The following is a 25,495-nucleotide window of genomic DNA, read 5'->3' as shown; positions in this document are numbered from 1 at the left end:
AAAATGTTCGTCTGGTTTACCTTGTGTCGCCCTGGGATGGAGTGAGCCATGATTGGCCAGCGGAGGGGTCGTGTCCTGCTGGGCGTGCTGTGATTGGTGGGAAGTGTGGGTGTGTAGAGACGGAGCACGCGCTGATTGGTGCATCAATGACAGCTCAGTCGTCTAGTTGTGCTTTTGCTTGCTTGCTACGCAGAGCTTCGCTGACGCCACACATCCTCTGACCTCTCACGTCCTTTGCTGCTCCAACCCCCCCTCCCCCCACCTTTCTCTCTCTCTCTCTCTCTCTCTCTCTCTCTCTCTCTCTCTCTCTCTATCTATCTATCTATCTATCTATCTATCTATCTATCTCTCTCTCTCTCTCTCTCTCTCTCTCTCTCTCTCTCTCTCTCTCTCTCTCTCTGGCTAGGTTTAGCACAACTTTCTTTTACTGCATCACTGTTATCGTGGGTGTGTCGCGGGAAGGGTCTGGTGGGTATGGGGGCGCCGTGCGATGACTCGTGGATCGCGGTCTGCTGACGTGAGACCCCTCCGGCGGCTCCACAACCTTGCCTGGATATGGCGAGTGGAGGTGGCCCTGCTGCGTAATATAACTGGACTAGGCTTGTCAAGGCATGGGGAATCTGGTTGGAGAGAAGCCTTGAACACTGAACTTTGAGGAGACGCAGTATGGGGAGTCTCCTGTTCAGCTGAGTTCAAGTTATCAGTTTAATCCCGTTGACTTCTGTTTGGTTCATCTTTCCTTAATTACCATAGACCCTGATATATCTTTTACTTGTTCCACAGCTATCGCCTATCTCTAAAGTGGGTACCAATGGCAAAGTCTACAGTCTTTTTAATCTTCTCTCCTGTGGATGCTTATAAAGATGCCATGCATAACTTCTAGTGCTGATTGTTGGGTATCGTAGTGAACTGGTTTAAATCCTTATTCTGGGTTGCTTTTTTTTTTTTTCTCTCTCTCTTGGTGAGCCTTTTTCTGTTATTTCTGTCATGTTTTTTATTATAATTTGTCTCCTATGTCTTCTTTAATGCAGTCTTTCCATCTTATCCCAGGTCGTCTTCCTCTTTGCATCTACCTAAGCACGACTATTAGAGCCTAAAACCAATAACATCCTTGTGGTGTAATGAGTCGCCATGTTGCATAAAGTTGACAGTCAGTCTTGTTCTTTTCTCATCAAGAAATACTTATCAGACAGTCAACTTTGATAGGAGAGCAATAGAAGCGGTACTTATTGTACACCACTGTGTTACTATAACAACATAACAACATACATCCACAACATGCAGTACAAATAGGATATATACACACCTTTTTTTTCTGTTTCAGATAAAACCTCAGCAAAAAAATTATGCTAATATATAACTTGATAAATAGAGACCCATCCTGAAACATCAGACATAAGTGGAAACTCTCTGGCTTCCCCTCAACGATTTCTATTTACTTGACGCTGAAGTGAGGCGAGTAAACCTCACTCACCGCTGACTCATTTACCTATGCGTGGTGTCGTGTTCAGCTTCCTTCACTCGCCGTCTGTGTCATTCACCTCACCTTCCTGGGGTGGAGGTTCGCTGCGTGGTCCAAGTCCCCGCAGTTATCTCTCCAGAACAGTGCCTCCACTCATATCAAGGAGGGTGGACAACTGCCCGAACCCAAATTCAAACTCAAGTCCCACGCGGCTACTCTGTCACCAGCCACCGCAGCGCTGTAGACATGCTCTTATACTTTCATTGTTGTTGTCCCGCAGCGGATCATATCATATGCGTCTAACCAGGCATCATATGTCAGTGTTTGTACCTCAGGAGGAGCTGAATATCCTGTCGTGATAGCGAAAGTAAACAGAAAGTAAATCTCTCTCTCTCTCTCTCTCTCTCTCTCTCTCTCTCTCTCTCTCTCTCTCTCGATTTTTAAAAGTTATATTAAGTGTGTGTGTGTGTGTGCGCGCGCGTGTGCGTGCGAGCGTGCGTGCGTGCGTGCGTGCGTGCGTGCGTAAGGAGGTATATAGCTGATTTTACCATTTGGGTAATTGTTGTCGGCTACACCTGAGTGTGCGTCAGTTGAGGGAGGGAGTGTCACTAACTCCTGTCACGGCAACTGACATTCATCATCGTTATCAGACTCGAAAAACACAATAGCCTGGCGTCCCTCTGAAGAGCCTGGCCTGAGCCTCTGCGATACTCTGAGAGGCAGTGACCCTGTTGAACCATGACCTACCGCTTCACGTTAATCCTTAGACAGCCCTATCGCCAGGTGCATCGTCTTGTATGCAGGAACGGTACGTTTATGCAAATCAGTAAGAATAGAAATATGTGTGTCGACTTGTGTGTCTTTACGTTGAAGTAGTTATTTTGAATTTCATTGTAGTCAGTGAATGTTATCTTGATGATAACCTGCTCCACTGTCACTATCCTCTTGGTCACAGGTGCCCCAGTTCCAGTCCTTGGTGATCGCTCCGCACACGCTGCCCTGTCACCATGTTCCATTTCTTCTGAACTTTGGGAATCATTGGGTGACTGGCCACATCTCAATGCATGACTGATCTTTTAGCGTCACGTTAACCTTGCAAATTTGTGTTTGTCGTTTTTGTTATGTTAGGAATTCTTGAATTAAGCAACTTAACAAACACTGATAAGTTTCGGAATCTACCAGGTGACGCATCAGTTGTTCATGTGGCGGATTGCTGGCATCACAAAAAATGTAAACTGATTCCATTGTCTCATGCCTTCTGTGGTATAGTGTTTATGTTATGTGGCGATCACACTACATTACGCATTGTGTAGCTTTTTAGAGATGTTTGTATTGTTTCCCATAGCAAACCCAGTGACAAAAAACAGTGGTCAGTGTTAATCACGACAATGACAGATAATGCGATTAACGACTGGCAACTGTATACGTCTGATAGCGCGTGTCAGTGGGCCAGCAGCAGATAGATAGCAAGGCAGCGTGCACGGTGAACTCAGTAGGCTGCTGCGTCCTGTGGCGGTGAGGTCTGGCTGGGTGTCCTGCTCACTGCTTGCTGCACGTGCCGCTGTCCTGCTTGTCTGCCAAAGCGGGGAGAAATGCCGTGTACTGAATTTAATATTTCATCCTTGTGCTGTGCTGACAATTATACGAACGAGGGTCGCGGCGCTGCCATTGGGAAAGATCCGGCCTTGTGTGGCTTTCCGTTTGTATTATTATATTCTGATTGAAATGTTACTGTAATGAGAATAATGCATTGGTGTGCTTATTTTTTTATTTTATTTGATTTAATTTTTATTTTATTATATCTCTATTTATTTATTTTATTTATTTATTATTTATTTATTTATTATTATTTTTTTTTACGAACAGTTGCGCGTAGTTTATCGTGTTGTAATCCATCACGCTACTGTAATTGATTTAGTATCCACACACGGTTCATATACAAATAATGCATAGGGGTATAGTCTAAGTATAATATATTAGGAAAGTTTCAGCTTTTACTCTCATCCTGGGCACGCGTCCTCGCACCAGCCGATCACCCAACGTCGCGCAGTGTTAAGTTATCTTGTTCCCTCCGTAGCAGTTGTCTGAACGTTACCTGGACTTAACAAAAACCACAATCGGGACACGTGTTAAAAAGTGTGTCGGGGAATCTTGCTGTACACACTCCCGCTGCGCCGAAAGCCACTCACCGACGTTACCACAGACACTAGCTGGCGGCAGTGTCCCCACCCACATTGTGCCATCATAGTGACGAACTCAATACACCGCCAAGATGAAGGTGTCAATGGACCGCGCCACCATGAACGTTGGTGTGCTGGGCACGGCCTTCATGCTGGTGTTCACCTCCTTTCAGACGCAAGGCAACATGCAGGTAAGGCCGCCGCTGCTACTCATAGTGGTGTCATTGGTCCATACAGGCGGCACACAGAGGTAACAGTGGGTAAGGAAGTGGCTGAGGGGATGAGGTAAGCTGAAAATTACGATACACTCTCTCTCTCTCTCTCTCTCTCTCTCTCTCTCTCTCTCTCTCTCTCTCTCTTGGGTAAAAGTGAATACATGCAGCTTTAAAAAGCCATCTGTATTATTATCAGTACTCCGACCCAAGCCAGACTGATATGTCCACGTCTGTAGGTCTGTGTGATGCAGGAAAGTCCACTGCTGGTGCCTGTGTTTGCTAGAAGACTCCTCTTGTGGCAAAGGCGAATATTCTCTCTCTCTCTCTCTCTCTCTCTCTCTCTCTCTCTCTCTCTCTCTCTCTCTCTCTCTGAGTAATCTAGTAAGACAAACCTCCTTCTTCCGACTCTCCTTTCCAACACATGAACGTATAAATAGCCAGCGTGTTTATCTCCACCCTATCATCAAACGCATAAACACACACACACACAAACACGGAGGCAAGTGAATAACATAAATCATGCAAAATTAAGCTCTTTATTTATCCTTCAGCTTAACCTTGGCATTGGAGTCTTGCTACCGTCCGTGCCTCGTGGGTACCATAATGTTACGCTCACCCAGCACACACAGAGGCAGTGTTCTCGAGTCTTTTTACATGTCTTCTTATCTCTACTACGTGTAACAGATTCAAAGTTATATGGTGTTATTGGCGTCAGTGGTGTGTATTCATAGTTCGAATAGTGATAGTCAAGTTGTTGTTGTTGTTGTTGTTGTTGTTGTTGTTGTTGTTGTTTTCGTGTTCTTGTGATTTAAGTAAAGAGAAAAACAGTGACTTGAAGTTATTGGCATTGTGTTTTCATGATTCGAGTAATGATAAAGTTGAGTGCCATTTTCTTTATTTATTTACCTCTCTCTCTCTCTCTCTCTCTCTCTCTCTCTCTCTCTCTCTCTCTCTCTCTCTCTCTCTCTCTCTCTCTCTCTCTCTCTCTCTGGTGTCTTCATGATTCACGTAATAACAGATTTAAGTGCATGGAAGTTTTTTGGAGGATTTATTGACAGCGGTGTTGTGAATAAAATGGAATTTCTTAGAATTTATTTTCAATGGTTCTTTCGTGATTCTAAATAATAATAATAATAATAATAATAATAGTCTTGAGTGGAAGCTATTGGGATTTAGTTTCATTCGTGTTCTCTTGACTCAAAATAAGAATTTGACAAGGATGCGAAAGGCCATCACGGCCCTCTCCGAATTTTGGTCGTAAGTTCTCAAACTTCTTTTATATTTTGATCTGAATATAAAATCGTTGATGGCAAATGAAAATTGACTTGGTTTGAAAATGTGCAAGAGTCGGCTGATCATTGAGCCAAGGCGAGGCAACTTTGCGTGTTTCCTGTGTGACTGTGATAGAAGCAGTAATCCAATAGTAGTAGTGCCTAGTTAATGAAAAACTTGAGAAGATTAGTTATATTTCTGTATAGGGAATATAAGTGAATATTTTATACAAGAACTACCACCTATAGATTTTATAGTGCTCTTTGAAATGCAAGAAATTAATGCTCAGAGTTTTTTCTCATCATTCGGTAGCAGAAATAATAAGGTGCGATTGCAAAGTTGTTTCTTTAATAATTTCATGTTTTTCCTCTTTTAAAAAGCAAACCTTTGATTCTGTCAGTTTTGTAGGTGTCTGTTCCAGTGTTTGAATCAACTTCATGTTGCTTATGGTGGCAGCTCAATCATGGTGATTTAAAGTATTCATATCAGGTGCTGTAGAATATGCTGACCATTCATCAGAATCAATGACTTTATTTTCCGCAACCTCTCTTTGAATTATGTTTTCAAGTGTTTCACGAGTTCTTCTTTATACATAAAAGTAACAGCAATCTCTATCTTTCTTTTTTCTTAGCACCCAGGAACCATCAAGTCGTCTTCCATGATTTAGGTTGTTTTCTAAAGATTCGCTGTCGCTTAATTCTAGAATATCTTACAACAATATATACCTCTGTTGTATGAGTACGAAACAGAACATATGATGATGGTGGCTGTTTGGTGACTAGTGAGTGGATGTTGTGCACACCAAGTTTATATTAGTTATTTGATTTAGGTTACACTATTAACAGACTTACCTTTGGGCAGATTTTCATGCCGTGAATGATTCTAATATTATTTATTGCGAACTTGTTGTTGCTTAGCAATATATACATATATATTTCTTTCGGTCATCACTACAGAGATTCGACAATAATTTTGGTGGCGCCGTTCTTATCAGCAGAAACAACAAATAGTCTGACTGAACTTTGCAAAGCAACATGGTAAATCCTAATATGTATTTTCTCTATATAGTACTCGGAGGCGTTGACCACCAAGCATTAAACAAACAAAGGCAGTCTTGTTTATTTTTTTTCAGTAGATATAATTTAACTTAAGTTATATATATATATATATATATATATATATATATATATATATATATATATATATATATATATATATATATATATACACACAGTAATGATGATGACAAGATAAGGAAACGAGACATTATGGCCTGATCTGCATCAACATTCATTCATGAGGCACCCAACTCTGCCTCCACAAGTGATGCTGGGCGGGGGTGCATGACTGCATTCCTTGCCTTACATCCCGTGACCCTGGGGAAGGTCATTGCTCAGGGAATAGTGTGAACGTCAGAGAGAGAGAGAGAGAGAGAGAGAGAGAGAGATAGATAGAGAGAGAGAGAGAGAATTTTGCATTCTCTTGGCTACAGAACTATGTAAGATGCAGGAGAGGTCTATAAGGAAAACGATTGTAGGTGATATGGTAAAGAAAGTTGTTTAGCTGATGAAAAGAGTTTTACCTTACGTTGATACTGAGCATGTGTTCCAGTTTCCCATTGTGCTTTTCAGTTACATCTGGAATTCTCTATATGTAACAGATATTGTACATATAAAAGAAGATATTGAACCAATACGAGTCAGTTAGTAATAAGTGAGGAAGATATACATACACATACACGCCAGGATTAACATTATTACTGTATTATCATTATTATTATTATTATTATTATTATTATTATTATTATTATCATTATTGTATTGTTATTATTATTATTATTATTATTATTATTATTATATTATATTATCATTACTAGTAGTAGTAGTAGTAGTAGTAATATTGTTATTATTATTATTACAATTATTATTGTTATTATTATTATTATTATTATTATTATCATCATCATTATCATCATCATCATCATCATCATCATCATCATCATCATCATCATCATCATCATCATCATCATTACTACTTCTACCACTGCTACTATTACTACATTTATATTGTTATATAAATAGAGTTAATGCACATGAAAAACTGACATGTAAGACCTTAGATAATTTGTCTCTCCCTTGCTGTTTACATTACTCTTTTTTTCCCACACCACTTGAAAAAGGTTAATTCTTCTCATCTTAAAAAGTCTCACCCCATGCCAGCAACCAGTATTCCTTTTGTTCTCCTTTCTTCCTTCCCCTCCTCTTTGCCAAATTTGTCTTCATTTATTCTAATTTTTCATCCAACTGGTCCATACATTGCACCCTCTGCTTTCCTTTCCCACCTCTCATCCTGTCTTTATTATACCTCTCACCTCCCCTCTTTACCCATCAAGTGTGCTTCCTTTCAAGGCTACTGTTTTTACTTCCTTCTCTTTCACCCATGTCAATGCATCCTTCACCATACACTGTTTGCTTTTAACTTTTACTTCCATTTTGCTGTCTATCTTCTTCACTTAATACCTTAGTCATTATTAGCATAGCATGAGAAAAGTCCTTCCCTGAATATATCGTAATAATTAGTTCCTGTTCCCATTATCATGTAAACTTATAGCATGTAGTATATTGTATATAGTACATAATATGAATATCATTGTTATAAATTTTGTTACCTAGTCTACAGTTATAAGCTAAATCTTTCTTTTAAAGGTCTAGTGTCATACATCATAATTCATTATCTATGTGGACATGATGCTGCTATATTGGGTACTCACTGTTTGCTGTCTAATTTGTAACTTGACATTCATCTCTTATCAGTGACTGTTTTCTCATGAGGAAGATACAACAAGATTCCAAAGGTCATTGTACACTTGATTCAGCATATCTCCCTCACTCTGTACCATCAGGATACACTGCATATGCACAACTCATGTACTATTATGCATTTGTAACAGATTACAATGTCTTTTTTGTTCTTATTTTCCTGCACTCTTCCATGATTCATTGTCCAGGAGTGAAAAGTAAGGATCAAAACATAATGGATAAAAAGGAGTAGGTATACTGTGAGTCGAATATCACATCAATCACAACAAATTATTTATCGTAATGTTGCAGTAGGATGGCATAAAACTTTCACTGCAACTGTTAATGAATGCTGTAGTACAGTACTTATTTTCATAAGAAAACAATTGACCATCACCTCAAAGTAGATGAAGTTGTTATTAAAGCACATTCAGAAGCTTTGCTAGATCATAAGGCTTATGCATGGTATTATTTTTCATAAAATGCTGTTTGTTTATATTCATTTATCCAAAGTGATTATTTCGTTAACATAACTGAGAAGTCATAGATTCATATCCAAAGCTACATACAGTAAATAGAGATACTTTGAGTTATTTCCCTTCATGCTTAAGTTTCTTTACCTAGCAACCACACCTAAATGTCTCAAACCAGCATGGCATAGCGTATTGCTGAATCTCACCTAATCATTGGGAACAGTCTTTGTCCTGCAGCATGGTCATACTGTACCATAAGTGGCATGCCAGGTTTACTTATGACATCCACCTGAATTATTTCTAATCACCTCTGTCACTTCTCACAAACTGACACTAGTATTGCCCTCACTACTTTTAACACTTAGCATGGTATCAGAATATTCATGTATGATTTCTATAAGCTAAGTACTTACTTGGTCTTCCATCATAATTCTTCATATTACTAGATAATGGCAATGCAGACCTTCTTCAATTTGCTTTCATGATAGAGATTTAACTTAACATTATAAAATAGATCTTCAATCAGTTTGTTTTATAATTTTACTTGTTAAATGGACTTTTTGCAGTCATTCACAAGCCATTCTAATACCTATTTTTGTACGTAATTTGTTTATGTGTACTTGATTTACCAACAATTATTGTTCATGTACTTAATGTTGTTCTTCACTGTTGCAGCAAGTTGTCATCAGAAGCATTCATGCAGAGGATCCGAGCTTCACCGGGTCGGGTTACATCTCCCTGGCAGTGATCTACGCAGTGTTTGCCTCCTTCAACTGGTTGGCTCCATCATGCCTCAGCTTCCTTGGTCCAAAATTAACCATGATTGTTGGGGGTGTGACTTATGTGTTAGTATCTTTTTTTTGTACTGTTAAGAACATCAAATAAAATACAGAGGTTGTTTTATTTCTTCTTAATTTTTTTTTCAACACTTGCTTTCCACTTATTTATTACATATACTTTTATTTAAAGTTTTTTTTTTTTTTTTTTTTTTTTTTTTTTTTTTTTTTTTACAATACTGCCTCAAATCAATGATTCTTACATTTTTGTATATTATAGAAAATCCTTTTCTCTGCTAAAGTTTATATTCAAATTTATTATTAGAGAGAAATTCTTTGTAACAAATTTCTTTCCCATTCTCCACAGAATCTTTATCGCAGGCTTCCTATGGCCTAACACATTTATTTTGTACTTTACCTCTGTATTAATTGGAATTGGTGCTGCACTGATCTGGACTGGCCAGGGTAACTACCTCACCTTGATGTCCACCCAGAAAACTATATCTCGTAATTCAGGAATCTTCTGGGCCATGTTACAAACCAGGTAGGTGGATTGTATTCAAAGGAAATTAATCTTAACAAAAATGTCTTCTAAATTACCTATCTCAACTTCCTAAATTTATATTTGTTGTATGTACCTTATTTTAGTCTTGTCTTCTAGATGTTGTTTTTTTTGTTCCTTGTATGTTATCATGATTATATTATGTTAATAAAAAAAAAGTATATACTATTTGTCATCTTTCATTGCATTTTTCTTCTCAGTAGTATGGTGCAAATGTAAACAGTTTCCAACTTTTTTTTTCTTTTCATTTCAGTATGTTGTTTGGTAATATTTTTGTATATTATCAATTCATGGGGAAAGAGATCATTGACCAACACACACGCATGGTGGTCTTCATCGTACTTACCGTGGTTGGAGTGATTGGTGTTGGTGTCATGTGTCTGCTGCCCAAACCTGGCTCAGAAGGAGGAGGCCGAGCTGATGACTTGGGAGGACCCTCCACTGCCCTCAGGAAGTCATTTGCACTCTTCAAGACTAAAGACATGCTACTCTTGTCATTTGCATTCTTCTACACTGGTATGTTAAATTCTATTGAGTGATAGGAAAAAAACATAGTATTGTTTCCATATCACCCCATCTGGAACCTATGCCAACCCTTGTTATTCTATTCCAAATGTAGAAGTATATGAGACAGTGTTGGAAAGGGATTTGTTTTTTAATTAGGGAGCAAAGGAACCACAAATTATGTACAAGACTCCAGGGCTCCGAAGATCGACACAGGAGGGGAATTGAAATGCCTCATAGTACTCAGCTACCAGGCAAAACAACTCCCCACTACCAAGAAAAGCCACCAGAAAAACAGAAACAAACATCCACTGAATAAGGCTCGGCTATGCATGCAAAGAAGAAATCATAAAACAATTGCCCAGGAACTGTGAACATTGCAAGACACCCACAAACACACCACTTGAACACTACATTATGCAATGCAATAAGACAAGCACTTTCCTACGAAGAGACGTGGGAACGTCGGAAACAGTTATAGCCAGAACCCCTCACCACATGCTGGCAGAAATGGTGAGAGAATTTCCTCCGCCACAATAGCAGGAAGGAAAGGACATCTCTTTCGAAACCTCACAGCCACAAACCAAGATTTTTAACTTGCGGGTGAGCCATTTGGCTAAAACCCATGTCATTCGCCAAGGAAGACAAATTACAAAAAAAATAAAATAAAATAAAAGGTGCTTTAACACACACACACACACACACACACACACATGAGATGCGGTCAAGGAAGGATGCAGAGCCGTCTCTCCGAGAATCAGCTGATCTTCACTACCTATTGTTTTGGGTTTCCAGTGGCCTGGGCGAGTAGTGTAGACTTGTTTTCATGAATACAGTGTTACAAAATCATGAGTAAGGAAGAGATTCCATCTAAATGCAGGTATGAGACACGGGAAAGAATGAAAGAAGATGATGATTATGTTGGTGAGGGTGAAAGAGCATTCAAAGGCTTTGATACGGCACATACTTCACTATTTAATAGTGTTGACTATTGAACGTAAATTAGATAAATGGATAAAGGAGAGTATGGGAATGAAAGAGAATGAAGAACAGGAAAAAGAGCTCCAGAAATTGAAAGAAAGGATAAAAAGAGTGGAAGAAAACGAAACTAGGCTAAGAGCAGAAAATGAAGAATTAAAAAGGAAGTAGCTAATTACAAGAAATTCATGGAAGAAGGACTCGATAAAGCCAAGAAAGAAAAAGAGAAGCTGAAAGATCTAGTTAACAAAGAAGAGGAAAGAGTCCAAGACATGATGAAGAAAGAAGTACAGGCATGGAGAATCCAAGATAAGAAAGACAAGGAAACATTTCAGGAAGTATTTCAAGAACAGTTAAAAGAAGAAGATGAAAATATGACAAACAAAATGATAGGAGTCCTTAAGAAAAAAGAAAATCTAGTAAGAGAAATTGCGAAAAAAAAAAAATGTAATTATTTTTGGCCTGAAAAAAAAAAAAAAGTTAAATATAGACCAAGAAGGGAAAAGGACGAAATGAAATCAGTAAAAGACCTACTAAAACATCTAAATGACGAGGATAGACAGAACTTAGAAGAGGAAGTAGAAGAAATCCATAGAATGGGACCATATCAAGAAGGAACAGTGAGACCAATTAAGATATTACTAAAATCACAAGCAGCAACAGAAGAAATACTATATAGAAAAACAAAACTCAGAGAAACAGAAGGTTGCAAAGATATATATATATATATATATATATATATATATATATATATATATATATATATATATATATATATATATATATATATATAAGAAAAATAGAAACGAGGAGGAAAGGAAGAGACACAACAAACTGGTGGCAGAAGCAAGAGAAAAAATAATGAAAGGTCAGAGGAGGAGAAGAAGGCATTTTTGGAGAATTATAGGAGACAGGATAAGGAAATGGTATATAAAAGAGAAGGAAGAGAAAAAATGGAGCAAGTTTAACTAAAATGATAAGAACAAGAGATTAAAAATGATGTATACAAACATAGATGGGGTTTTATCAAGTAAATTAGAATTAAGAGATTACATAAAGAAAGAAGAACCAGATATTGTATGCCTGGTGGAAACAAAGTTAAATGAGGCAATAAAATAGACATAGATAAAAGGTATAATATATGGAGGAGAGACAGAGTGGGTAAAGGAGGAGGAGGAGTCATGATGATGTTAAGGAAAGAGATGGTGGTAAATCAAGTGGAGTTTGGGAAGGAAAATCAGAAATACTGTATATTAAGATGCATATTAATAAAAAGGAGTTAACAATCATTGGAACATATGTGCCACCAAAAACAAATTCATGGACCAATCAAGAATATAAAGACATGATAGATGACACAATAAGGAGTCTTACAAGAATCATTAAAGAAAGGAGAAAAGTGATTTTAGTAAGAGATTTCAACTGTAAGGAGGTGGACTGGGAAAATTGTGAAAGTGGTATGGGGAAGAAGCCTGGGGAGATAGATTCCTGAACCTAATGATAGATAATTTGATGGTCCAAAGAGTAAAGGAAAACACAAGATTCAGAGGAAACGATGAGCCGGCAAGATTGGACCTAGTTTTACAAGGGTATATAAATGAACGATGATATAAGATATAAGTGCCCATTGGGAAAGAGTGACCATGTAATATTAGAAATGGATATAGAAGAGGAAAGGAAGATAGAGATGAATCATACAAAGGAGACCGATTAAATTACAGAAAGGCTGATATTGAGAACCTCAAGAACTATTTTAAAACGTAAACTGGGAGGAGATGGAAAACTCAGAGACAGTTCAAGAGAAATATAACTTATTTTTGGAAATATACAAAACAGGAGTCAGGGAATATGTCCCAAAATATAGACCTAAAGAAGAAGGAAAGAAAGATTGGTTTAATGCAAGGTGTGCTAGGGCAAAGGAGAAAAGAGATGGAGCATGGAAAAGGTGGAGGAGAAACAGAAATCCAGAAAATAAGGAAAACTTCAAAACAGCAAGAAATGAATATGCTAAGGTGAGAAAGGAAGAAGAAAGGAACTATGAAAAGGACATTGTCGAAAAATGTAAGGAACAACCAAAATTGTTCTACAGATTCATAAATGGAAAAATAAGACAAAAAGAAACAATAGAAAGGTTAAAAGGAGAGAACGGATGGTGGAAGACCCAAAAGTATGGCAGAACTGTTAAATAGTAAATTTCATGAGGTCTTTACTAAGGAATCCAAATTCGAAAGACCACAGGGTAATAGAGACTGTCCATATGAAAGAGATTAAAGTAACCAAGCTTGAAATAAAAGAGTTGATGACAGAATTAGATGAGGAGAAGGCAATGGGACCGGATGAAGTCTCAGGCAGAATACTGAAAGAATGTAGGAAGAACTAGCAAGTCCTATATACAACATCATAAAATGCTCAATAGAAAATGGAACATTACCAGTAGAATGGAAAAGAGCCGAGGTGGTTCCCATATATAAGAGCGGAAGGAAGGAAGAACCTTTAAATTACAGACCGGTATCACTAACTAGTGTAATATGCAAGATGTGTGAAAGAGTAATAAAGAAACAATGGATTGAGTTTCTTGAAGACAACAAATTATTATCAAATAGCCAATTTGGTTTTAGAAAAGGTCGGTCATGTGTAACAAATTTATTGAGTTTCTACTCTAGAATAGTTGATAAAGTACAAGAGAGAGAAGGATGGATTGACTGTATTTATTTAGATTTAAAAAAGGCATTTGATAAAGTGCCACATGAAAGATTACTATGGAAGTTAGAGGAGAAGGGTGGCTTAAAAGGAAGCACATTGAGATGGATGGAAAATTACTTGAGAGGGAGAGAAATAAGGATGGTAGTTAAAGATATGAAGTCCAAGTGGAGAGCAGTAGACAGCGGAGTGCCACAGGGGTCAGTATTGGCGCCAATACTTTTTCTCATATATATAAACGACATGCCAGAGGGAGTGAACAGCTACATAAATCTGTTTGCAGATGATGTGAAACTGTGCAGAGTCATAAAACAAAAAGAGGATTGTGAAATACTGCAGGAAGACTTAAACAAGATCTGGAAATGGAGTAAAAAATGGGAGATGGAATTCAATGTGGACAAAAGCCATGTCATGGAAATGGGAAAAAGTGAAAGACGACCAGTGGGAATCTATAAGATGGGAGATAGAGTAGAACTAGAATAAGTAAAAAAGGAAAAGGACTTGGGAGTGACAATGGAAGAAAACAATCAACCGGTAAGCCATATTGATAGAATTTTCAGAGACATATAATTTGCTAAGGAATATTGGATTAGCATTTCACTACATGGACAAAGAAATGATGAAGAAATTGATAAGTACTAAAATAAGACCTAGATTGGAATATGCAGGAGTTGTGTGGACCTCCCATAAAAAGAAACACATAAAGAAATTGGAGAGACTACAAAAAATGGCTACAAGAATGGTTCCAGAATTTAAAGGGATGACATATGAAGAGAGACTAAAAGCTATGGATCTACCAACCCTGGAACAGAGAAGGGAGAGAGGGGATCTGATACAAGTTTATAAATTGATTAACGGGATGGATCAAGTGGATAATGAGAAACTAATCCTGAGAGAAGAATATTACATTAGAAGCACAAGATCGCATAGTAAGAAACTGAGGAAAGGAAGATGTCTGAGAGATGTTGAAAAATATAGTTTCCCGCAAAGATGTGTTGAGACTTGGAACAGTTTGAGTGAGGAAGTGGTGTCAGCAACGAGTGTGCATAGTTTTAAAGAAAAATTGGATAAGTGTAGATATGGAGAGAGGTCAGAAGAGTCATCCAAAAGCCAGGGACAAATGTCTCAATACCTTTCTCTTAAAAGAAGTTAAGTCATAGGAAGATGGAAATACAGAAGCAAGTAAGGAGTTCCTGAGTTTACCAGTGAAAGGTATGAATGATTGAGAATACTGGTTAACTCTTGTGTTAGAGGCCTGGACAGAACAGGGATGAGAGGAAGAAGAAAGCTTTGTGCTGCAAAGCTGCAGGAGGAGGGAAGGCATGCAGTTAGCAAGATCAGTAGGGCAATTAGCATGAAAATAGCAATAAAAGATAGAAAGAAATGCAACATTTCAGTGGTGAGAAAGAGGCTGAAGACAATCAGTCAGAGGAGGGGAGTTGATGAAACGAAAAGCTTTTGATTCCACCCTATCTAGTAAAGCTGTATGAGTGGAACACCCCCAAAAACATGCAAAGAGCACTCCATACAAGGACGGATAAGGCCCTTGTACAGAGTTAGCAGTTGGAGGTGTGAGAAAAACTGGCGGAGACACGCAGAACTCCTAACTTCGTAGAAACTGTTTTAGCAAGAGATGAGATGTGAATGTTTCAGTTAAGATTATGAGTAAAGGACAGATCAAGGATATTCATTGTGGAAGAGGGAGACAGTTGAATGTCATTGAAGAAGAGGGGATAGTTGTCTGGAAGGTTGTGTCAAGTTGATAGATGGAGAAATTGAGTTTTTGAAGCATTAAAAACTACAAAGTTTTCTGTGCCCCAATCAGAAATCTTAGAAAGATCAGGTCAGGCATTCTGTGGCATCCCTACGTGAACTGTTGACTTCCTGAAGGGTTGGATGTCTCTGAAAAGATGTGGAAAGATGTAGGGTGATATCATCAGTATAGGAGTGGATAGGGCAAGAAGTTTGGTTAAGAAGGTCATTAATAGATAATAAAAGAGAGTGGGTGATAGGACAGAACCCTGAGGAACACCACTGTTAATAGATTTAGAAGAGCAGTGGCCATCTACCACAGCTGCAATAGAACGGTCGGAAAAGAAACTTGAGATAAAGTTGCAGAGAGAAGGATAGAAACCGTAGGAGGGCAGTTTGGAAATCAAAACTTTGTGCCAGACTCTTATCAAAAGCTTTTGATATGTCTAACACAACAGCAAAAGTTTCACAGAAATCTTTAAAAGAGGATGACCAAGACTCAGTGAGGAATGCCAGCTTTTGAGAGTAATTAGGAACATCCGTGACTGTATGGAATTGCAGAAAGATGTTGAACTGGAGACAAAAGTGGATATTAGATTTCAATACCAGGAAATGCCATGTAATGGAAATGAGTAAAAGTAATAGAAGACTTACATGGAAATATAAGATAAGAGAAGAAATTATAATTAAAAGGAGTGAAGAGAAAGACCTGGGAGTGATTATACAAGACACCCTGACTCCAGCAAAACACATAAATGGACAATTTGCTTTAACATACAAGACACTAACTAACATCAGGGTGGCATTCACTTACATGGATAAGTGTATGATGACAAAGAGAATAACCACTATGATAAGACCTAGACTGGAATATGTAGCAGTGGTATGGTCACCATACAGGCAGAAGGACATCAAGAAACTAAAAAGAATCCAAAGGACGGCTACAAAGTTGATCCCAGAAATAAGGGATTTTCCCTATGAAGAAAGACTGAAGGAAATGGATATTACCAACCTTGAAGGATAGACAGGAAAGACGGAACCTAATAATGATTTAGAAGTTTTAAACCATAAGGAAAAGATAGGCATGACCTGGTAACACTGATAGGTGATGGAGATAGATGTAAAAGATCATGAAAAGTCAGTGCCTGAGGAACATTAAGAAGTTCAGTTTTCCACATAGGATGATGGATTAAGTGATGGAGATTGTAACAGCAGAAAGTGTGCACAAATTTAAAGAAAAGTTAGATAAACATAGATATGAAGGCAGGTTACTATGAGCCCTGCTCGAACCCAGTAACATATAACTAGTTAAATACACACACACACACAAAAAAAAATTGATAAGTACTATAATAAGACCTAGATTGGAATATGCAGGGATAGTGTGGACCCCCCATAAAAAAGCTGGAGAGACTACAAAAAATGGCTACAAGAATGGTTCCAAAATTTGAAGGTATGACATATGAGGAGAGACTAAAGGCTATGGATCTACCAACTCTGGAACAGAGAAGGGAGAGAGGGGATCTGATACAAGTTTATAAATTGATCAACGGAATGGACCAAGTGGATAATGAGAAACTGCTCCTGCGAGAAGAATATGACAGTGAAAGCACAAGATTGCATAGTAAAAAGCTGAGGAAGGGAATATGTCTAAGAGATATCAAAAAATATAGTTTCCCGCAAAGATATGTTGAGACGTGGAACAGTCTGAGTGAAGAAGTGGTGACAGCAACGAGTGTGCATAGTTTTGAAGAAAAATTGGATAAGTGTAGATATGGAGACAGGGCCACACGAGTGTAAAATCCCAGGTCCTGTAAAACTACAACTAGGTAAATACACACACACACACACACACACACACACACACACACACACACACACACACACACACACATTGTGTAGTGCTCAACAGGTTCACCCAACAACCAAAGAAAACCTGATTTTGAGTCACAGGCACAGCAAGGCAAATGGCATCTCCTGTTCACCAAGCTGCAAGTAGGTACAGGATGTAAACCAAAGCATTATATCCCTACTGTTTCAGTATACACTGTGTGAGTAATCTCAGTCAAGCCCAGAGATCAGTCATTACAATTTCTAAGCTTATTTTGTAGGGAAATGACTGACTGCATGACCAGCAGATGGCTCTAGGTGAATCAGACACACAGTATATTTTCATATTTCTTACATTCTTTTCTCTCCACTGTGGTAGGAAAGAAGGCTTGTAATGCACTTCATGATCACATTAGAAGGATGTTCTTATCATATCTGGAAATATATACCTTCTTTCTTTCTCTTTTTTTTTTCCTGAATTCCTCACTACATTTCAGAATTTGAAATGAGGATATGTTGGTGTTACTGCTTCTGTTTGTGATGAAAAATGGCATCAGTGTAACAAAGGAAGAATGAATAGCATGACTTCAGTCTTTGGTTGTTTTTGCCTTTTTGCCAGCTGCACCTTGCTGATAATTTGTGAATGTAGCCTGAAAATCTGTAGAGTAAAATTTTCATCCTTTTCTTGTGATTACAGGCATTGCGTTGTCTTTCTTCAGTGGAGTGTACAGTGCTTGCTTGAGTTCCACGCTGCGATTTCCAGACCCCAAACGTCTTGTTGGTCTGTCCGGGATGCTCATTGGTATTGGGGAAATTCTAGGTCAGTGAAGTATCCTAGTTGCAGTTGCTTTATTTTCTAAAAGAAAAGACATATTGTAAGTAAAATTGAATATTTTCAAAAGAAATACAGATTTTATATTTTTATCCAGAACTCTCAGAACCAAAATGCTTGAAAATTTTTAATCATAAAATGCACACACAAATAACTCTACATAATTTTTGTTGTTGAAACTAATATTATTTGCAGGAGGAGGAGTATTTGGTATTTTTGGATCAAAAACTGTCAAATTTGGCCGTGATCCTATCATACTTCTGGGCTACATTGTCCACATGGTGTGCTTCTTCCTTATCTTCATGAATCTCCCAACAAACTCTCCACTATATGGAACAAGTGACCCGTCCCATTTACCCAGTGGCGAACCAAGGTAGTACTTGTCACTTCATAATAATACCAAAGATGTTGTGCATAAATTGAAATCAGAAACATTTGTTGGCATAAAGTTCTAAATTCTCATTAAAAAAAAAATTACTAATTTACATTAATTACATGAATATGAGATGACTTTTAGTGATACCAGATTTGTATTACTTCAGTGATTACATTTGAGAAGTTTTCTTAATATACATATTTTCAGTTGATATAGAACAGTGGTTCCCAACCTGTGGTAAGCATACCACTAGTGTTACGTGAATGCCTTCCAGATTGTACATGAGCACTTTTGGGATCATATGCAATTTTTAATCAAATTAAATCAATTCATTTCTCAGAAAAATTATTATTGCCTTACACAAGATAATCTGGCATTGATGAGCTGGTGGAGAAAAAACAGATGCAATCTTATAGCATTACATTGAGTTTGTTCCTTGCTGTTAGTTCATCTGTGTGGTCTACTTGTGAATAAATTTATATTTGCTGGAAATGAAATTTTCTGGGACCAGATGGTACGTGGGGACTGTACGGGACCTACAAGTGGTACTTGCTCAGGAAAAGGTTGGGAACCACTAACATAGAACTTATTCAAATACGTGAGTTTTTCAAACATGTCATATAACTAGCAAATAGTAGACTAGGAAAATGCATAGATTACAATAAAAACATAGTTCTGTATGTTAGTCTCAGGTTTAACTCAGATTTCATTCTTATCACAAAATACTTTTGTAAAATCCATGTCTTATATGCAAATTACAGCTGCTTTTCTTGCATTGTCAGTATCTTACAAACATTAGTAAGTGGGCATAAATGTGTGCGAAGGTGTTACAGTCACTTGTGAAAGTTGTGTTACCACATCTGTCTGCCATATGTTCATTCAGCACTCACATTGGCAGGTAGGCTTTGGATGCAGCTTCTTACACCTGTTCTCCTGAGAGGGCTATTACTTTGCCTCATTTCTAGGGATGCCTCTCTCTCTCTCTCTCTCTCTCTCTCTCTCTCTCTCTCTCTCTCTCTCTCTCTCTCTCTCTCTCTCTCTCTCTCTCTCTCTCTCTCTCTCTCTCTCTCTCTCTCTCTCTCTCTCTCTCTCTCTCTCTCTCTCTCTCTCTCTCTCTCTCTCTCTCTCTCTCTCTCTCTCTCTCTCTCTCTCTCTCTCTCTCTCTCTCTCTTCTCTCTTTTTTCTATCTTGCTTATTTTCTCATTGACAGAGTAACATTGATGACACATTTCTAGAGGGAAGCTAACAGTGTGAATCTAACCTAAGAATATTAAATAAGAACATAGATTTAGACAAGTTATGATGTTTTGATGCTATTGATTACTTATGGCCTGCTTACCTACAAAATATCTTTTTGTATTTCAGTGAAGTAATTGCCTTATTGTGCAGTTTCCTGCTTGGTTTTGGAGATTCCTGCTACAACACACAAATTTACTCAATTCTTGGATCAGTTTATGAAGACAATTCTGGCCCAGCATTTGCACTCTTCAAATTTGTTCAATCCTTGTCAGCAGCTGCATGCTTTTTCTACGCAAGTGTCTTCAAATTATACTGGCATCTCATCATCTTAATAGTGTTTGCCACCATTGGCACCTTCACGTTCTGGATGGTGGAATGGAAAGCACATCGACGTCTCAAGGCAAAGCCAGACACAACTGCATTTGATTGACAGAATCACTCTGGCACTCCATCATAATGTGAATAATGAATAGTATTAATAAAATTACCTATCTTCTTAGGAAATATTCCATATTTTATGTGTTTTTTGTCAATAAATTATCTTCAAAAAAACTTATTTCCACTTGAATATTTAGGCAGTCTTGTGAATTAGCACAAAATTTTTTTCTTTTTATTTATAGAATCCAGGTTATATCTGTAAGGAGGGTTCTGTGTTTTACGTGCTGTGTCTCTGTGATGATATCACCCTTTATTTTCTTATTCTTGAGCTATAACACTGATCTTATTTGCCTTGATATATGAGGTTGATGTGCATAATGGTGTGAGTACATGACACTTAGCATAAAATGATACATGTGTAATTAATCACAGTTATGCATTAATGTACAGTTTATTGGATTTTAGATGTTAATGATGTAAATTTGTTTTTTTTTTATATTTTATTAAAACCATTAAACAATGAAGTAGCTAATATGTTGATGTGTTACCCATATTCACATTTTGCTAATACCTGATCATTTCCATGGTGTGAATGTCTTGAAATTACCTACACATATTGAATTTATTCACGCTTTGATTTTAACAAGTTAGACACCAAAAGATAATTTTTAGCTTTGATAAGTGCATTCACATATTCCAACCTTACTTGTGTAGAGACAGCAATGATTAAAACAATGTCTATCCTTCAGCACAGTACCCTCTAACAGCCCATGCACCTATCAGCATACTGTAGCTCATACAATGATGTATGAGGTGAAAAATTATAAGAAATTAAGATTGACAGTATCATAACCAACAATGTGTAATTGAAATGTTTTGCCACTGTGCAAAACAATTTTAGTTTGGTTTTAAGAGAGCAGTGGTGGTTCGTAGTTGAAATTAGAGGGGGTGCTGCTCTAAAAAAAATTCTTAGCCCTTGTTTTAAAATTTTGTAAAAGGAAACACACAGGTATAAGGAAATTCATTCATAAACTTGGTAGTAGCCTAAAAGAAGAAAATCAGACATTTTTTAAATACTCTAATCTAAACAGTCACAGTTCAATCTTGATCCATTCATTTAAAAATTAGATCTATTCATCTTGTTTTAATATGTGCAAAAAGATCAATAATTTTCTCATTAGTACATTGTTTTTATAAGCACAACACACTCGAAGTAAAAAATAAATACTACCTTCCACCAGCGTGCCAAGGTCAGCACTGCGGGAACTAGGGCTGGGCCGCCTGGGCGGGAGACGATTACTGGATTCGAATCTAGAAATGGTAGGAGGGATGTTGGTGGCATGAATTCCGTACTGACGTTTGGCAAGAAAAGGCGAGAGAGAGAGAGAGAGAGAGAGAGAGAGCTAGTAGACATCAGGTCACAGGAAAACAAGCAACACATACACATTGAAATATTATAAGGAAAGTAACACGACCACAAATTGTAAAAAAAAAAAAAAAAAAAAAAAAACTATCAAATAAAAACAAGATGTGCTCATTCAGCTTTCAGTATAGGTATCATCAAATAAAATACTACTTCCATAAGAGATCACCAGGGATTTGATGAGGCCAGTGTAATCAGCAGAGAAGAGAAACTAAGAGACCAGCAAGACTCACTACCAAGAAATAAGGAGCCTGTCACAATAATTGGTTGGGCAGGTAAGTTTCCCTGATGTGAAGGGATGTAAGGATTAGCTGCCAGATAAAGAAGAGTTAATGACAGGTAAGGCAGACCAAAGAAGATAACTGAGGTAAAGGTGACCATTCAATAAGCCATATATGTTTTATTTCATTTTCATTTATTTGTGTAAGAGGGGAACTCTGGCCATAAGTAACTCACATTTATATATGAAAATTGTAATGAAGGGCCATGCAGTCCCTAAAGAAAAATTACCAAAAGGACTATCCAAATTTGGAGACTTGTGGCATTAATAATAAGTAGTTACTGGTACTAGTTAATGAAGTAATAGGGTGAGGTGAGGAGTGAACCGTGTTATTAGTGAGAAAAAAAATAATAACCAAAAAAAATGTGTTAACCTAAATGAAAAACAAAAACAAAATAGTGGTAGTACAACAAACTATAGGTACAGCGGTATCTAGGGGATTTATTGTACGAATTTATGAAAGAGGTAAGGTCCACTAATAACCATGAGGATGCTAAAAACCGCAACATGTACTGTACACTATACTCGCCGCATCGAGAAATGGCCGTTAGGGCGTGGCATTGGTATTCCCCCAGTGGTGCCATTATCACAGTCTACTTTTTTTCTCCGTCCCCGCTCAATCTACGTAACCTTTGTCTCTGTCTTTCTATCTTTGTGCTTCAATATAAATAGGTGTAGGCTGTTTCCGAAGTTATTTCAGGAATATTATAACTTTTGTTCCAAACCCCCACTGAAAAAAAAATACATTGTTTTCTGTATAAAAGCTTCCTTTCTCCCAGTCGTAGACGTGGCATATGAGCAGGAGAGGGCGACATTGCCGCTTCCTTCACCACTCCGTCAGTGGAGGATTTCGTAGCGTCGTAGACACACGTTAATTCTCGCTATGGATCATTCCTCTGCTTCAAGCTCGCCACATGGCCACCTTCATACCCAAGTTAACGCAGTTATTTACAACGTCAGTAGGTACTTTTTGAAAGAAAAGGCAAACGGAGCACCTATACTGCCGGTGATCTGCGGAGATGTGGCACCACTGGAGGGAGTCCCCATGGTTTCCACGTCCAGTAGGCCATTTCTCACTGCGGTGAGTATATCTTATATAGTGAACCCAAAATATGGCACACCTAAACGATATTAGTCGAAGTGTAAGGCACTATATATAGTAATATTCTTAATCTCCTGCCTTATGTACTTATACCACTTTTTCTGTGTAATAAACTTCTTCCATCAATTATCAACTGTAAAACAAAGTTTCAGTCTTCAATATGAAACACAAACAATTTCTAAACAACGTAAAGGAAATATAAATTAACATAAAGTTTACATGAATCAAATGCATTACTTTTTGTCGAAAAGAAATGCTTACGGATTAAGTTAAGAATATAATGTAAAACTACTGGTACGGCTAATGGCGTTTTCGGCGATCTGGTGCACTGCATTGGTTCGTACGCCTGGCAGGGTGTTTTCAGAATAAAGAAACCACTCTCAGTAGAATTATAATACATGTCAATTGTATCTCTTATTTTCTTGTATTATTGCTACATAGACTACTCACTATTAATGCATCCCCCAATTTTTTACGTTCCTTATAATGATGTTGGAAGCAATTATGTGTACTATGGATTTCACTTTATATATGGCATATTAGTGCATCACATGCGTTGTGATATATATAAACTACTTCTTTGAGTTATTTAATATGTTATAAAATTGGTTTCTTGACTAAGAGATTGCATCATACGTAGAAGAAGTATAAATAGCCACCCATGATGCCCGCAAAAGAAAACGGAAAATGACTCATTGGTAACTGAATCGCCTTAACGCGAACGCTCCTACTGTAAAACAAAGTTTCAGTCTTCAATATGAAACATTAATAACAAAACATAAAGACTGAATTTGCACACTAGGACCTGATTAGGGATGGGTATTTTAAAGGTTATTTACATCTGAGATACTCCGAACAGTTCGGTACGCCCCCGTTCATTATGCTCCCCGATGTGTAAAAAATATTGATCCATTCATTCATGGTGGCACCGTAGCAGAGGAATTGTCTGGTTGGCTATTGTTCTCCCACTATATCACTGTAGATACGTTATTTCTACTAATAGAAATAAAACCATTACAATCAGAATGTTATGGTGAACACAAATTACTATATCATTAGTGCGAAAAATAACAGTGAAGTCCGAAAATATCGTACTTCTTGTCTGGTGCGAAAATCTCTAATGACATCAACAATGTTTACCATCTTGGAGTTTCCCATTTTCTTCATTTAACTTGATTGGAAACTATTTTATTATTGATAGGGCAGACCCTATTATATGCGTGCTGTTTGTTACACCCAAGTGTTTGATTTACCTCAATCCAAGGAATATACAAGAATCCTTGCCTCAATCTTGCCCAACTCTGGCTGTTAAGAACTATAGAGTAATTATCTAAGAGTAGGAGGAAGGAAACATGTTATACATTGGTCTTCATAAGTTGGTGAAAACAGGAAATACTTCACTGAAACAGTTAAAAATGCCATGAAATTGATCCCTTCACGAACATCAAGTAGGAAATCCGATTATCTGTACATCACCAAGAAAATCCAAAGGGAAATTAACAAATGTAATAAACTGTACAAAAGTGCCAGATTAACAAAATTCCCACAAGATTGGGAGAAGTACAAAACTAAAAGAAATGCTATACAGCGAATATATGAATTATGTGATTGGCAACAGCTTACTGAAAGATACAAAAAAAAAGTCATATGTGAGATCACAGAACGAGATATCCTGCCCCCTGGGTATCCCAACTCTATAAGGGATTAAGAAAAGCAACATCAGTAACCAACAGAAAGTAGCTCACTACTAAACAAGCATTTTTCGTCTGCGTTTACTCGAGATAACCCAGCCTCAACTCCCCAAAACCAAGGTCCATCGCCGTACCCTTCCATCCACGACCTAATTCAGTGAAAATGGAATAGTGACAGCTGCAGAATCTCAAAATCAACAAATCAAGTGGCCCAGATGAAATACCAGCGAGGATGATGAAGGAGTATGCTGAGAAATGCGAACCAATGCTGACCCATATCATGCAGCAGTCTTACAACACTGGAAGGCTTCCTGGAGACTGGAGCAAAGCTAGAGTAGTTGCCATATATAAGAAAGGAAAGAAATGTCATCCTTCCAACTACCGACCAATATCACTAACATGCATATGTTGCAAATTATGGAACACATTGCTCTCAACCACATCAGGGAGGCGGTGGCGTAGTGGATAAGGTGGTGAGCGTGGGATCGGGCAGACGTCCACGCGTAGGTTCGAATCCCATCACGTACAGCCTTAAAACACTTTGTCATTTGTCGAGTGGTTTAAAGTTACCTACATGTCACCATGATACCCAGGTTTTAGGTGGTTACACTCAAGATGAGCTTGGGTGGTGATATGGGCCCTAATATGGGTACTATGGGTACCACTATAAAT

The 25,495-nt window shown here is 37.8% G+C and overlaps 1 protein-coding gene across 10 annotated transcripts in view; it reads left to right on the top strand.

Annotated features, from left to right (window-relative positions):
• LOC123516816 (UNC93-like protein MFSD11) overlaps window positions 1-20,859 on the top strand; it is a 59,039-nt gene extending 38,180 nt beyond the window's left edge. For 4 of the 10 annotated variants that reach the window (XM_045276512.1, XM_045276506.1, XM_045276510.1 and 1 more), the window contains exons 2-8: window positions 3,543-3,833; window positions 9,076-9,245; window positions 9,544-9,720; window positions 9,992-10,254; window positions 18,200-18,322; window positions 18,530-18,707; window positions 20,076-20,859. In XM_045276512.1, coding sequence (XP_045132447.1) covers window positions 3,735-3,833; window positions 9,076-9,245; window positions 9,544-9,720; window positions 9,992-10,254; window positions 18,200-18,322; window positions 18,530-18,707; window positions 20,076-20,379 — 1,314 coding nt within the window. In that variant the 5' untranslated portion in view covers window positions 3,543-3,734 and the 3' untranslated portion in view covers window positions 20,380-20,859. Of the gene's footprint in view, window positions 1-3,042; window positions 3,062-3,539; window positions 3,834-9,075; window positions 9,246-9,543; window positions 9,721-9,991; window positions 10,255-18,199; window positions 18,323-18,529; window positions 18,708-20,075 lie in introns of those variants that run through there. The other 6 variants (XM_045276511.1, XM_045276509.1, XM_045276504.1 and 3 more) reach the window with 3 other exon arrangements.
• The last annotated feature ends 4,636 nt before the right edge of the window (window positions 20,860-25,495 follow it).

This window comes from Portunus trituberculatus, chromosome 41, assembly GCF_017591435.1.
Source record: "Portunus trituberculatus isolate SZX2019 chromosome 41, ASM1759143v1, whole genome shotgun sequence".
In the NCBI taxonomy this organism is placed as follows: Eukaryota; Metazoa; Arthropoda; class Malacostraca; order Decapoda; family Portunidae; genus Portunus; species Portunus trituberculatus.
This window is presented reverse-complemented; position numbering and strand designations above follow the sequence as displayed.